Source organism: Equus quagga, chromosome 16 (genome assembly GCF_021613505.1).
Source record: "Equus quagga isolate Etosha38 chromosome 16, UCLA_HA_Equagga_1.0, whole genome shotgun sequence".
Lineage (NCBI taxonomy): Eukaryota > Metazoa > Chordata > Mammalia > Perissodactyla > Equidae > Equus > Equus quagga.
Window position 1 is genome coordinate 48,284,175 of NC_060282.1, and position 15,664 is coordinate 48,299,838.

The 15,664-nt window shown below is 38.1% G+C and overlaps 1 protein-coding gene across 1 annotated transcript in view; it reads right to left on the reverse strand.

Annotated features, from left to right (window-relative positions):
• Nucleotides 1–15,664, reverse strand: part of PRKDC (protein kinase, DNA-activated, catalytic subunit) — a 215,989-nt gene that overhangs the window by 107,354 nt on the left and 92,971 nt on the right. Inside the window, exons 31-36 of the mRNA XM_046641859.1 lie at nt 14,629–14,883; nt 9,979–10,202; nt 9,051–9,259; nt 8,507–8,639; nt 7,906–8,064; nt 6,864–7,067 (exon numbers count right to left, since the gene is read on the reverse strand). Coding sequence (XP_046497815.1) covers nt 6,864–7,067; nt 7,906–8,064; nt 8,507–8,639; nt 9,051–9,259; nt 9,979–10,202; nt 14,629–14,883 — 1,184 coding nt within the window. The remainder of the gene's footprint in view (nt 1–6,863; nt 7,068–7,905; nt 8,065–8,506; nt 8,640–9,050; nt 9,260–9,978; nt 10,203–14,628; nt 14,884–15,664) is intronic.

Sequence of the window (15,664 nt, forward strand, 5' to 3'; positions counted from 1 at the left end):
TTGTAGATAATGCTGCAATGAACATTGGGGTGCATGAGACTTCTGGAATTGCTGACTTCAAGGTCTTTGGATAGACACCCAGTACTGGGATAGCTGGATTGTATGGTAGTTCTATTTTGAATTTTTTGAGGAATCTCCAGACCATTTTCCATAGAGGCTGCACCAGTTTGCACTGCCACCTGCAGTGTATGAGGGTTCCTTTTTCTCCACAAACTCTCCAACATTTGTTGCTATTTGTTTGTTATTTTTGTCATTCTAATGGGTGTAAGGTTATATCTTAGTGTAGTTTTGATTTGCATTTCCCTGATGATCAGCAATGATGAACATCTTTTCAAGTGCCTATTGGCCATCCATATATCTTCTTTGGAGAAATGCCTGTTCATGTCTGCTGCCAATTTTTTGATCAGGTTGTTTGATTTTTTTGTTGTTGAGTTGTGTGAGTTCTTTATATATTATGGAGATTAACTCTGTCAGATATATGCCTCGCAAATATTTTTTCCCAATTAGTGGGTTTTCTGTTTCAATCCTGTTTTAGCTTGCCTTTAGGTCTTTGATCCATTTTGAGTTTATTTTGGTAAATGGTGAAAAAGAATGGTCAATTTTCATTCTTTTACATGTGGCTCTCTGGTTTTCCCAACACCATTTGTTGAAAAGACTTTCTTTTCTCCATTGTATGCACTCAGCTCCTTCATCGAAGATTAGCTGTCCATAGATGTGTGGCTTCATTTCTCGGCTTTCGATACTGTTCCATTGATCTGTTTGCCTGTTTTTGTACCAGTACCATGCTGTTTTGCTTATTGTAGTTTGTAGTATGTTTTGAAGTCAGGGACTGTGATGCCTCCAGCTGTGTTCTTTTTTCTCAGGATTGCTTTAGTGATTCGAGGTCTTTTGTTGCCCCATATGAATTTTAGGATTCTCTGTTCTATTTTTGTAAAGAATGCCATTGGGGTTCTGATTGGGATGGTGCTGAATCTGTAGATTGCTTTAGGTAGAATAGACATTTTAACTATGTTTCTTCTTCCAATCCATGTACATGGAATGTCCTTCCAACTGTTTATGTTGTCATCCATTTCTTTCAGAAAAGCCTTGTAATTTTCATTGTATAAGCCTTTCACTTCCTTACTTAAATTCACCCCGAGGTATTTTATTCTTTCTTGCGATTGTGAATGGTACTGTTATCTTGAGTTATTTTTGGGTTAGTTTGTTATTAGAGTATAGAAATGCTACTGATTTATGTAAATAGATTTCATCCCTGAAACTTTGCTGTAGTTGTTGATTACTTCTAAAAGTTTTCCAATGGATTCTTTAGGGTCTTCTATACATAAGATCATGTCGTCTGCAAACAGCGAGAGTTTTGCTTCTTCCCTCCCTATTTGGATTCCTTTTATTCCTTTTCCTTGCCTAATTGCTCTGGCCAAAACCTCCAGTACTATGTTAAAGAAGAGTGGTGAGAGAGAGTATCCTTGTCTTGCTCCTGTTTTCAGGGGGATGGCACTGGTTCTGCCCATTGAGTGTGATGTTGGCTGTGGGTTTCTCATATATGGCCTTTATTATGTTGAGGTAGTTCCCTTCTATCCCCATTTTGTTCAGAGTTTTCATCATAAATGGCTGTTGGATCTTGTCAAATGCTTTCTCTGCATCTATTGAGATGATCATGTGATTTTTATTCCTCATTTTGTTGATGTGGTTTATCATGTTGATTGACTGACTGATTTGCAGATGTTGAACGATCCATGTGTCCTGGTATGAACCCCACTTGATCATGATGAATGATCCTTTTGATGAATTGCTGAATTCGGGTTGCCAAAATTTTGTTGAGAATTGTTGCATCTACGTTCATCAGTGATATTGGCCTTTAGATCTCCTTTTTTGTGCTGTCCTTTTCAGGCTTTGGTATCAGTGTGATGTTGGCCTCGTAGAATGTGTTAGAAAGTGTTCCATCCTCCCTAATTTTTTGGAATAGCTTGAGAAGGATAGGTATTAAATCCTGTCTGAAAGTTTGGTAGAATGTCCCAGGAAAGCCATCTGGTCCTGGGGTTTTATTCTTTGGGATGCATTTGATTGCTCTTTCAATCTTTTTCCTTGTGATTGGTCTGTTCAAATTGTCTGCTTCTTGACTAAGCTTTGGGAGATTGCAGGAGTCCAAGAATTTATCCATTTCCTCTAGGTTATCCATTTTGTTGGCATACAGTTTTTTGTAGTATTCTCTTATAATCCGTTGTATTTCCGTGGAGTCTGTTGTTATTTCTCCTCTTCCATTTCTGATTTTATTTAATTGAGCTTTCTCTCTTTTTTTCTTTGTAAGTCTGGCTAGGGGTTTGTCAATTTTATCTATCTTCTCAAAGAAACAGCTCTTTGTCTCATTGACCCTTTCTATTGCCGTTTTTGTTTCAATAGCATTTACTTCTGCTCTGATGTTTATTATTTCTCTCCGGCTGACTTTGGGCTTTGTTTGTTCTTCTTTCTCTCATTCAGTTAGGTGTAGTTTAAGATTGCTTATTTGGGATTTTTCTTCTTTGTTAAGGTGTGCCTGTATTGCAATGAATTTTCCTCTTAACACAGTTTTTGCTATATCCCATATGAGTTGGTATGCCATGTTATCGTTTTCATTTGCCTCCAGGTATTTTTTGATTTCTTCTTTAATTTCTTTAATGATCCATTGCTTGTTCAATGGCATATTGTTTAGTGTCCACATCCTTGTGCCTTTCTCAACTTTTTTCTTGTAATTAATTTCTAGCTTTATAGCATTATGATCAGAGAAGATGCTTGTTATTATTTCAAGTTTTTTAAATTTATAGAGGATTGCTTTGTTTCCCAACATATGGTCTATCCGTGAGAATGTTCCATGCGCACTTGAGAAGAATGTGTATTTTGCTGTTTTCGGATGGAGTGTTCTATATATGTCTATTAAGCCCAAGCAGTTTAGCTTTTCGTTTAGTTCCACTGTTTGTTGATTTTCTGATTGGATGATCTGTCCATTGATGTGAGTGGGGTGTTGCAGTCCCCTACTATTATTGTGTTATTTTTGATATCTTCTTTTAGGTTTGTTAATAGGTGCTTAATGAACTTTGGTGCTTGTGTGTTGTGTGCATAGATATTTGTAAGCATTATTTCTTCTTGATCAAGTGTCCCTTTGATCATTATGCATTGGTCCCCTATGTCTCTCTTTATTTGTTTTATCTTGAAGTCTGTTTGGTCTGATATAAGTATTGTGACACCTGCTTTCTTTTGTTTGCTATTAGCTTGGAGTATTGTCTTCCACCCCTTCATTCTGAGCCTGTGTTTGTCCTTGGAGCTGAGGTGTATTTCTGGAGGCAACAAATTGTTGGATCTTGTTCTTTAATACATTTTGCCACTGTGTGTCTTTTTATTGGAGAGTTCAATCTGTTTACATTGAGGGCGAGTACTGATGCATGAGGGCTTAATGCTGTCATTCCATTGCTCATTTTCTGGTTTTCCTGTGTTTCGTTTCTTGTCCTGTGTGTTTTAGCCTACCCATTGACTTCCGCAATTTCTTATGCTGGGTTTCTTAGATTTTTCCTTATTTATGTTTTGTGCGTCTGTTCTGTTTTTTAGTGTAGTGGCTACCCTGAAGTTTGTATTCAGAATTTCGCATATAACATAGTCCATTTTCTGGTGGTCTCTTACTTCCTTAGCCTTGACTGTTTCAGTCCCTTTCCTCCTTCCCTCCTAAATTATTATTTTCATCTCTTATTCCAACTTGTGTTGTCAGTTTGTGGTTAGAGTGATAAGATTGTCTTTGCTTTGTTGATTTACTTCCCTTTATCCTAATGCTACAGTTGAATATTTGCTATCCTATTCTGATTCTATCTCTTTGTCTCCCTACACTGTGTTTTGTGACCCGTTTCTCACTTTTTTTCTGTTTTCAGATATGAGAGCCGTCTTGAGGATTTCTTGTAGTGGAGGTCTTGTGACTATGAAGTCCCTTATCTTTGTCTGGAAAAGATTTAATTTCTCCCTCATATCTGAAGGATATTTTTGCTGGATAGAGTATTCTTGGCTGAAGACTTTAACCCTTTAAAGTTTTGAATATGTCACTCCAATCGCTCCTAGCTTCTAAGGTTTGTGTAGAGAAATTAGCTAGAAGTCTGATAGTGGTTCCTTTGTAGGTTATTTTTTTCTGCCCTGCTTCCCCGAGTATTCTTTCTTTGTCATTCATTTTTGCCATTTTTACTACTATATGCTTTGCAGTAGGTCTTTTTGCATTGACAAATCTAGGGGATCTGAAAGCTTCCTCCACACACATTTCTCTCTCAGTCCCCAGATTTGGGAAGTTCTCTGGTATTATTTCGTTGAGCACACTTTCTGCTCCATTTTCCTTTTCCATGCTCTCAGGAATTCCGACTATTCTTAAGTTGCATTTTCTCATTGAGTCAGCTATTTCTCAGAGATTTTCTTCAGTTTTTTTAATTCTTAGTTCTCTTTCTTCCTCTGTCTGGAGCCATTCAGCCTGTCTAACTTTGATTATGCTAATTTTCTCCTCTATGGTGTCTACACGGGCATTCAGGGAATCTGTATTCTGTTTTATCTGATCCATTGTATTTTTCATCTCTAGTAAAATTTCTGATTGATTCTTCTTCATAGTTTCAATCTCTTTTGTGAATTAACTCCAGAACTTGTTGACTTGTTTCTCTATATTTCCCTTTCCCTCACTGAGTATTTTGATGATAGCTATTTTGAACTCATTTTCACTTAGTTTACCTATTTCCAAGTCCTCAGGACATACTTCCGTGTTTTTATTGTTTTCCTTTTGGACAGGAGCTTTTATAAATTGCTGGATGGTAGAGGAGCGGTTTTTGCACTTGATGCTATTATTCGGTTGCAGCTACAGCCTGTCGCCACTAGATGGGGGTCGAGAGCTGCGTGTTCTGAGCCCTCTGCCTTCAGCTGCAATGGCAGCACACAGCGTGGGTTGGGTGAGGAGGAGGGGCACTTTCTCTTGCCTGCCGACCTGGACTCGGATCAGCTCTCGCTCTTTGGTCTCCTGGGGCCCTGGCTTGCTGGGGTTCCCCCATGTGAAAGCTTTCCCCCGTTAGAGAGTTTCCACTGCACGGGTGGTGGGAGTCCTGGATGATCCCCAGACACACGGCCCCTCCCCTGCTCCTTCCCTCACCTGTGGCAGCAATCCCAGTCTCTAGGGGAGGGAACAAAGTTCTCTCTTACCCTGGTTCCTGCTCCTCCAAGGGCGGCTCCAGCCTCTCCGCCCTCCATCGTTTGGCTGCTGTGGGTCTCTGACAATTTCTATTAGGGTTTTTTTTTTTTGGTTGGAAAGCAGTTGCTCTTTTTGGTTGTAATTTGGAGGGGAGAGAGTCCCAGGTGAGCTCATGCCGCTATGTTGCTGACGTCACTCCCAGAGGTCTACTATTCTTAATATACAAAAACCTCTTACAAATTACTAAGAATGGACACCCCAACAGAAAAATTCTCACTAGTGGAATAATAAAATGCTTTTGTTATGGTGCTGAGTATTTCAAACTTTACTATGTTGCTTAAAGAAATACTTGTGTTATATACTGAATGTGATTCCAATCTTCACTAAATGTCTTTCCTTAAAAAAAAAAAAAAGAATGCTACCCTTACATTCAAGTATGCCTAGGGTCCGCCAGTGCAGAGACAGTTCTCCTTTCTGGAGAATGAGTCGCCTCCAGTCTCCTCAAGTTGGGAAGGATCAGTCCCCTGATAACATGATGAGGCCAGGTGACCTGGCAGGGAATGGCTAATCTTCAACTAATCTTCAATCTCTCTGCAGACTCTCCTTCACACCCTGCTCTCTGTACTCCAAAAGCCTGGGGTCTCCATTGTCTGACCCCTTTCTGAGTTCTGTAGCACAAACTGGCTGCCCATCTCCCCATTGCTATGTCACATCACAGCTTTACTGGACTCTGAAGTCTATCACCCCTTGTCCTTTTGCTTTCCAGTTTCCAAAATGTTGTCACTCTTCTCTTTTCTCCTTAATCTGTGTTCTTTAAGATTGTTTCTTTTTTTTTAAACCCTGTTTCTGTCATTTTAGAGGGATCTGAGGGGGAAAGGGAGGTGAATGCATATGGTTTTTATCTATCACCTTTACCAGAAGATTGAATAGTTTAAAAAGCTCAAAATGCTATATTTCCTGAGTGTCATAGGTCTACTACAATTCTATTTCTAACTTTAAAAAACACAAATTCATAGTGCAATCTACCATAAAATATTTCCCTAAAGTAGACAACAAGCACTGTTTGGAATAAAAGCTTAACTCAGTAGGAAATTATGCACTGTCTCTTAAAATGGTCATTCCAACAGTTAACAGTTTCTAATTGTCTATAGACCAGGATAATTTTGAAAAGTTTTTAAGTTTAGCAAACCAAAGTCAACTATGTATTAAATATATTCATGTCCAAAGTTTCAATGTGAGGGGGGAAAGTGGGCTACAGCAGGAACATGCTCTCAGTATGAAGACATGAAAGAACCATGACCACAGAAAGGACCACCAGAATGCACAGGATCAGCTCAAAGCTGGTGGAAAAGCAAAGGCAGGCACAGGCCTCAGGACAGGTTATGAACTCCAATGCCAAGTCTTGGCAAAAGTCAATATTCTACACAGCTGTGCCTCATATTAGGCCTAGAGATTTTGGGGGAGTGAGGGATTGGGGGAAAAAAAAACAATGTTTCAACACCCATTAACATTATTAACTATTCATAAAGGCTGTGTTTTGTTTCCTTTGGTTTTGTTTTTAAACACTGGCAAGAGCTTTAAATATTCCAGGAAGAGATCTTTTTTGTTTTAATGATCTATTTCAGGAATATAGCAATCCTTTAATGAGCACTATATAAGAAAATATTTACTGAAAGGAAAATTTCAATACCATTTTGGGATTATCCACAGATGATTTCATGAGCTCCAATACAGCAAGATCTAGATTTTTCAACAATTCTGTGTTGATCGTTTCTGAGAACAAGCTATAAAAATACTCTCCATGAGAGAAGCTGATGATGTTTTTCTGGGACCCTCCTCTGGATGGCATAGACAACACTGTCGTGTCCAGGAGAAGACTCACAAGGTGCTCACACTGTGAAGAAGAAAGAAGTGTGATGACAGGAGTAGAAGTCTTATGTGTTACAGAAAGACTCCTGGGATAGCTGTGAACCTGGAAAGTGGACAATCAGAGTAAGGTCTAAAGGTGCCTGATATCTGAAAGCCTGGTTCAAGCCTGGGTTCCAGTTTAAATTGTAAACATTTCAATTAGCCTCCATTTTCTAGGTTTCATTTTGGGAAAGAAATCTTCCCTAACTCACGTTTCTCCCAAATTTCCAGAAAATCATCCTCTTGTTGCTTTGAGAGGGGAGTCTAATAAGGGTGAGTATTTTTAGACAATTTAAATATGTAATCTTCTTTCATTAAGTGGACAAACAGGTAAAGAAGAACTTTCTGCTACACGAGAAGAGAAGGTGGGTGAAACGGACTGAACACACAGGACCGGCTGGTCGCTCTCAGCTAGCAGAGACTGCTTGAGGCCAGCACTACACAGTTCAAAAAGCCATGAAGATATTGTTTCGTGGTGCCTCTGGATTTCTCCTCCACAGATCAGCCACTGGAAGAATCAGGAAAGACAGAGGGAGAAGATACCACTGTCAACACAGTCCAGCTTTTTATTCACAAAATGTTCTCTGCCTAAAGTCCTTTTGGAAACAAAGTGGGATAGACAAAAATCTCAATTTAAGAAGACTGCTGTTCTATTTATTTTATTAAAAAAAAAAAACTTTTAGAGAAAAAGTCAGCTCATATCAATTATAGTACTTGTGCAGTGAAGAACTTACCCCACTAAATTCCTGTTTTTAGAGACACACTGCAAATGAGTTATATATTTACATCATTAAGACAGCATAAAATATAACTGTTTTTCCTACCAGTCCTCCAAAAGCAAAGGCCAACTCCAGAAGTCCACTGGCCAATCGCTTACAATTGGGATCTAGTGAAGGAAGGCACTGTTGTTCATCTCCAGGTGCAATGCTTTTATAAACCAACGAAAGAAGTTTTGTGCCAATAGAATGATGCTGATCTGCAGACTAAAATAAAGTCAACACTGAATTATCCAGCAATAACATATTTTATAGGAAAATACAATTTGACACCTTTCATTAATTAAAACATCCAGGTTAGCTAACACAACTGCCTTCCAACTGACAGGAAAATTTTCATTCCACTTTGCTTTCTATGCTATATTTTTCATTTATGTTGCCTAGCTACAAAGGCACAGCAGCAGTTAGCCCTTCCAGAAGACTGCTGGAAATATTCAAATGCCTTTTATTTTCATTTTATATTTATAAAAATATTTATAATTTTTATATTTACTTTCATATTTATATTCTACATGTCTGGAGAAAGTATTTCTATAATTCCCATTTCAAGCCTGGTCTGTACATAAAGGATGTCTAACAAAGAATATAAATAAAATAGACTGGCATAATAAAGCTAAGAGAAACGTAAAAATAAATTGGCTATGGTTACCTGAGATGGTATTATAACACACAAAAACCCCGCTCTATGAAGTTGTTTACAAGCTGACACGACAGAAGCCAGCCTGGCCCTGTCCACGCAAGCATCAGGGCAATACAAGTCAACTGCACAGAGCTCTTCAATGCTGGCCATGCGAGAAAAACAAAAAGAAAACCAGATGAGAGCTGATCTTGTTAAATTATCAGGACACACTGAAAACATGTGTGTGTTCTGTTATAAATGTATTTACTAACTACCTGGCACTCAATTTCATTACATAGCCTTAGAAAGCAAACACAGGCTAACACCAAACAATGGTCCCACGCCCTTATGCGGCCGTGGAAACGAGGGCTGCTCACCCAAAGGCCTAGGGGAGCCATATGCTAACCAGAAAATTTTCAAACAGTTGATGAGAATCTCTGCACCAAACACCCCACTAATTAGATCCTTTATGGAAGAAATGGCTACAGCAGCCATGCAAGCAGCTGCCAGAGCACAGGACACACTACGACCTTAAATTCCATAATGCTGCCCTGGGCACAATCTAAATGCCCACCTCTGTGCTGTTATCTTTTCCTTGAGGTGCATCTCCAGGATGTCTTTGTATGGGGACTTCTTCAGTGCTTTCATCAGGTTGGTACAAACATTGGGAAGACAGTTCATAACTGCGACATCACCGATGTTGAAACCTATGCTTGAGGGCTCACACAGGGTTTTCACTAAGAGTTTCATAAGGTTTGTGTTACACACATCCTTCTCAAGCAGCTGTAAAAGATGATTTGAATAAAAACACATTTATTAGCCAGCACTTAAATTTTCACTAGAGTGTTAGGTCCACGAGGTTGGGAATTTCTGCCTGGCTAGGGCAGGCGTTGGCAAACTTTCTCGGTAAAGAGTCAGACAAATATTTTAGGCTTTGTGGGCCATATGTCCCTGCTACAACTACTTAATTAACTGCCATTATACTGTGAAAGCAGCCATGGATAATGTGTGAAAAAATGGGCCTGGATGTGTTCCAATAAAACCTTCTTTACAAAAGCAGGCGGCAGGCGGGATCTGGCCTGTGGACCACAGTTCTCCAGCCTCTGGCTTAGGTCAATGCTGTATCCCCAGGACAGGGCCTGGTGTACAGTAGGTGCTTAGTATATATTAACTGAATGAATTCTTTGGAGTTCGTTTATATAATAAGCCTCAGAGATACATTTACAAATATTTGCTAATGTATAAACATACATTAAGGCAGATGTTTGCTTATCATATAAAATGCAATATCTAATAAAACTTTTAGAAAAACTATTTTGTACTTTATTCACACAATGAAAATCTGAAGTACATGCAAAGTTTTATTATTTTCAGGAAGAGATAACTCCTACAGTAATGGAAAGTTCTAGGAAAGTTAAAATCACTTCTCACAGGTACTTAATAAGTATTTCCAAATGCCAAGTACTGACTTAAAATAAACAGAGCAGCAGGAGTGAACCCACCTTCCAGCCTTCTGGGGAGGTGCTGAGGAGCGTTGTGGTAAATTCCATAATCCGGACCACAATTGTACATTTGCTATAATTATATCTTTCTCCTTCTTGTGGGCTGGGTCTGTTACCTGTTGCCCCAGTGCCAAAGTACTTTCCTGCTGCCATAATATCATGCATAGCAATGCTTTCTAAAAAGAAAGCCACCGCTTTCCAAAGTGAAGACTGTGTTTCAGTACCTAGAAAAAAATTACATTAAAATATTACCATATGCATCCTTATAACCCCACTAAAATTAATGTGAAATTCCTTAAGTATAGGCATGATATACTTTTAGTCAAAATTAAAAATTAAAAAAAAGTTAAAGCTGAATAAAATGGTAGCTATTTCTTCTCATTTCAAAATTAATATGACTCAAACAGAATTCAACTTTAGAGTCATACAATAAGAACACATTTATGAGAGGTTAGGTCTTGATTCTCAAACACTACCTGTGAGAATATAAATTATTATGATCTTTTTGAAGGGCAATTTGGAAAACCATACCAAAAGCTTTAAAAATTGTGCATGCCTATCAAATGTCAAAAACCTCAGTGTTGAACCAGCATTGAAATTTTATCCTAATGAAATAACAGCAGAAATGGAAAGATGTTGTGACTGTGATTTATAGTAAGAAATATATACGGGCGTCTATCCCCAGTTTCTGACCCAGAACTCCTAAAACCCTTGTAAATTCCTAAGTGATAAGAACACTAGGAGCATCTTTTATTCTAATATTGGGACTTTGACCCTGGTCCTAACACAGAGCCCCTGAAACCCTTTAATTTCCTGGGGGATAAGAGTGTCTTTTGTTCTAATGAGGTAACTCTGGGTGGGCTCTTGGATGGCTCCTGAATGAGGCTGGTTACTAGAAAGACCAACCTGTGATTAGCAGCTTGGAATTTTCAGACTCACCCCCCATTCTCTTGAGAAGGGAAAACGGCCGAAAACGAAGTTAATGATCAATCATGCCTATGTGATGAACCTTCCAAAAGTAAGGGGTCTGGAGAGCTTCCAGGCTGGTGAACACATGGAGATGCTGGGAGAGTGGAGCACCCGGAGAGGGCATGGAAGCTTCATGCCCCTCCCCATAGACCTCACCCCATGCATCTCTTCCATTTGGATGTTATTCTTATATCCTTTATCATATCCTTTTGTAACAAACTTGTAAACAAAAGTAAATGTTTCCCTGAGTTCTTTGAGTCGCTGTAGCAAATTAATCGAATCCAAAGGTAGAGGAGGTCATGGGAACTTCCAATTTGTACCTAAGTCTGACAGAAGTTGTGGGTAACTGAGGGACCTACTACTTGTGACTGGAATATGAAGTTGGGGGAGGCAATCTCATGGGACTGAGCCCTTAACCTGTAGGACCTGAGGTTATCTCCTGATAGACAGTGTCAGAACTGAGTTAAATTGTAGCACACCCAGCTGGTGTCAGAGAATTGCCTGGTGGGGGAAAAACCTCCACACATTTGGTGACCAGAAGTGTCAGAAGTGAAGCGTTCTGTGTAAAAAGTAAAGGAAACACACAGGAGAAAAACAAAATAGGAAAGAACTGGGTTTTCCCACAGAGGAGGTAGATTGAACTGAGGTTTTCCATTACAGATGCGTTTGTAAGAATGTTTATTTTAGCACTGTTTTTAATAATCAAAGAATAGAAACAACCTAAATGTCCTTCAAAGGAGCAAGGGAGAGACAAATTATGGCAGTTGTTTTCAAACAGGTGTGTATGGGTACTGGTCATTTTATGGAATCAATTTCAGATCAACTCCCCAGTGACTTTTTCATAAAACTCATCTGTCTGAAAACATGCCTGTGCTAGTTCTCCCGTCCCATTTCTACTCCTTTCATGATTACCCTTCTCCTGCTTAACAAAAGAAGACAGCTACACCTTTCTCCTTTCCTCAGTCTCACTGTAGTTTACTATGCCAGTGTATAAAGATCTTCAGAACCCCAAACAAAGGGACAATTTAAAATAGTGGTGCACATGTTGAAAGAGTGAGTAAAGGTAATGACTAAGAAACTCTTTGTAAGTCTGATGGTTTCCAATTATTTGTTTTCATAAAATTTAAGGGAAGTTAATCAAACTACCAACTGACAGATGATTAAAAATAATTTTGATGACAGGTCACTATGTATTCAAAGAAGGGAGACAAAATAGATTAAGAATTACATTCTCAAACACCAAATATCCTTGACTCCAACGACCATGGGCTGTATGACAATTCTGATCACAGATACGTTGAAATGTGGAAACAATGTGCATTTTAGAATTATTCAAATATAGCACTTTTTTATGTGAACCAGTTTTTTTAGTACTAAAATCCATATGAAACAATAGAATTCTAATCACATAATTTTACTTTTTATATATAATAATTATTTATCAAAAATTTTATTATATTTATGTTGTGGTGGTGGTAATAAATGTAATGGACACTAATAACGCATATATTGACAGCAAAGAAGAAACTTTAAACACATAGACCCTATTTTTCCAAAGATGGTTATAAGTAAAGACATAAGCAAAAAAGGAGAAAAAAATGTGGGGCTTATGGAATGGTAGCAATAATTCAGAGACTTGCAAAATTTCCAGTAAAGAAACTGTATTTTAAAGCTGATGATGTTGAAAATGAAACTACTATAGTATTTAGGTTCCAATGAATACATTTTCTTCAAATAATGTCAACAGCTTTATATTAAAGTGTCAACATTTACAACACAACAGAAATTATAACTTTTTCAATTATTTGAAGCTATAAATAGGAAAATTTATTCAGTCAACTTTAAAGTTTGAAAGAAGGTACCTTGTTTTTAATGTCTTCCTCCCCTTAGAGGGTAAATGAATAAAGTAGTTTGAAGACTATTTAATTGCAATACATTTACATAGTTTGGCAATATGTGGTCATTTAGATCAGATCAAGATAAATATACTAACATAAAAAGATGTCTAATATGTTAAGTTTCTTTTTAAAAAACAAATTACAGTAAAGCATGAATAACGATCCCATTAACTAAAAAATTAAAATTTAAAAAATAAATATATATTATATGTATAGAAAAAGTTTAGCAAGGTAAATACTAAACTGTTATAATGTTTACCATTAGGGAATGTGATTAGGGGAGAAGGTTTTGCATATTTCCTATGCTTTTTTCCTTGTTTAAATTTTCAAAATGAGGACATATGAGATCTTTTAAAACAATAAATTTAAGGTACTATTTGTAATTGAGTGGCTATTACTTCTGTTTCTAAAGTTTCACAACTTTTTTGACCTATCCTTCTGAGAATCTCATGCTGGAATCCTGCAGAATCCCATGCTCGAGAGTCAGATTTTCTCAGAACAGTATAAACTCTTGTTTTTCTGAACCCTAGCATGTGCACACACACATTACCTTCTCCCCACTATGCCTGACTCTACCATCCTCAAACTAGAAGGAAGATAGCTTCTAGGGAGGAAGGTTCTTTTCTCCCCAATTCCCATAATACAGACTTCATCTCTGACAGAATAAGAGAGAGAGAATGGTAGTTCCTTCAGTCAGCAACCACCTCCACTAAAGAGGATGCAGCATTTATATTAAAAATCATTTAGGGCCAGCCCAGTGGCACAGGGGTTAAGTTCACATGTTCTGCTTCTGCAGGCCAGGGTTCGCCGGTTTGGATCCTGGGTATGGACCTATGCACCACTTGTCAAACCCTGCTGACATGCTTGGGCAGGCTTCCCACATATAAAGCATGTGGGCAGGAGTCCCACATATAAAGTAGAGGAAGATGGGCATGGATGTTAGCCCAGGGCCAGTCTTCCTCAGTAAAAAGAGGAGGATCAGCAGCAGATGTTATCTCAGGACTAATCTTCTGCAAAAAAAGGAAAAAATCATTTAAATAATAGAACATGTCCTGAGTAGCAAGTCTGCACAGCTCAGCCCATGAGAGAGGATTTAGGTGAAACCCCAGAAGACTGAAAATATGCCTGTTCAGACAACCTTGAAGGAGAGAGCGTATCAGTCAGCTGACAGCTCCAGACGCTCTATCCTTAGAGAGACACACCTCTCAAGAGCCATGCCCTGCCTTTACAGGTCCCATTCAGGTCACTAGAAGGACAGAGTCTGCCTTCTTCCCAGCATGGGCTGAGGACAACACAAAACATTCCACCTTTTGCAGACAGAACATTCTGTCCTCTGCAAACACTGTTATTACCATACATAAAAACTCTTAAGGAATAGGAAAGTGTAAGAAAAAAAAGAAATGCTACAGAGAAACAGGGAATAAGATTATAGAGCCTTATATCAGGAAGAACTCTTTTAATATACTTCATGCAAACAAAAATCTCAAAAGGTTATTTTATAAAAAGGTCATCAAGAACCTGTGAACAGGGCAGAAAAGAAATATGGAAATTTGGACAGGTTTTTGTAGCCTTGGTTGCATATCAAGTCCTTCTCCCACCCTCACTGTGAGACTGATTAAAAGTACTTCACACAGTACTAAATGAACATGCTCTGTTATCACCATTGCTATGGTTATTTTCAGACAGCAGTGAACTGTGCAATCAAAAACTTCACTAATCTTTTCCCCAGAATGACTCCAGGCAGATCGGGACAATACTAACTTGGGGAATAAGTTTTACCTACCTAGGACCTTGGGTGCTTCCAGGGTTTTCTCTTCAATGAATGTGTTGTAGCACTCCAGTGCTGCCAGAAGCATGTCCATCCACTGCAGGGCAGCTCTGAGACTGAATGGCCCTTGCAAATGGAAGAGGGTTGGCTGAGCAAGGATGCCTGACGGCCGATCACAACCTCTTCCCCCCCCCTCAAATGTGTTTATGAGAAAGGAAATATCTTCTTTCTTGATAATATCTTTCAGCCATAAAAAAGGGGATTTGTTGCCTTAAAAAAGAAAAAAGATTAAAACACACATATAAATAACTTTCATATAATTAAAGTTATTTAACCTAATCACTGTGACTGATTAAAAATAGCATCGTCCAATAATAAACAAAAAAACCTAAAAGTCTGATCTGTTAAAAACATGTAAGATCAGAACAAGACTGGCACTATCACAATATTTCAAATATAGTTTTCCATAAAAGTCCCACATAAACCACCTACCAGAGCAGTAAAATTTCAAAATGGTACAGGATAATCTTTTTTTTAACTTAAGCACTCGCAATTTGTTTCACTACAAATTACTGCCAAGGAGGTATTTCCACCAAAAGCCATTCTCTTCAGTTTCTTTAAACATTATAAAAATAGTTGGACATCATTTGAATAACTATAAATTTCATACTCTTTCCCTTGCTTTTTGTCTTGAAAATTATTATTCCTTTTTTAAAGCAATAAACACAAAAAGAGCACTGTGACTCTTAAGCTTCTGTCCTGGCTGTGCAACCTCCTCACTGCAGGGATCTGGCCTTGTGTCTCAGTGTCTTCATCTGTAAATGAGAATCATAACAGTGTCTACCTCTGAGGTTGTTACAAAGATTAAATGAATTAAAGTTAATATTTGAAAAAGTACTTAAAATAGAATCTACCGCACAAGTGCAGTGTTTATTAAATAAGAGTCAAATGACCTTTTTAAAAGATATTTTTCTTCTGGATATTAATCATTTTCTATATTAAAGAAAAAACATTAAATTGTATTTTGTATGCTCTAAAATCAGTGGCTCTG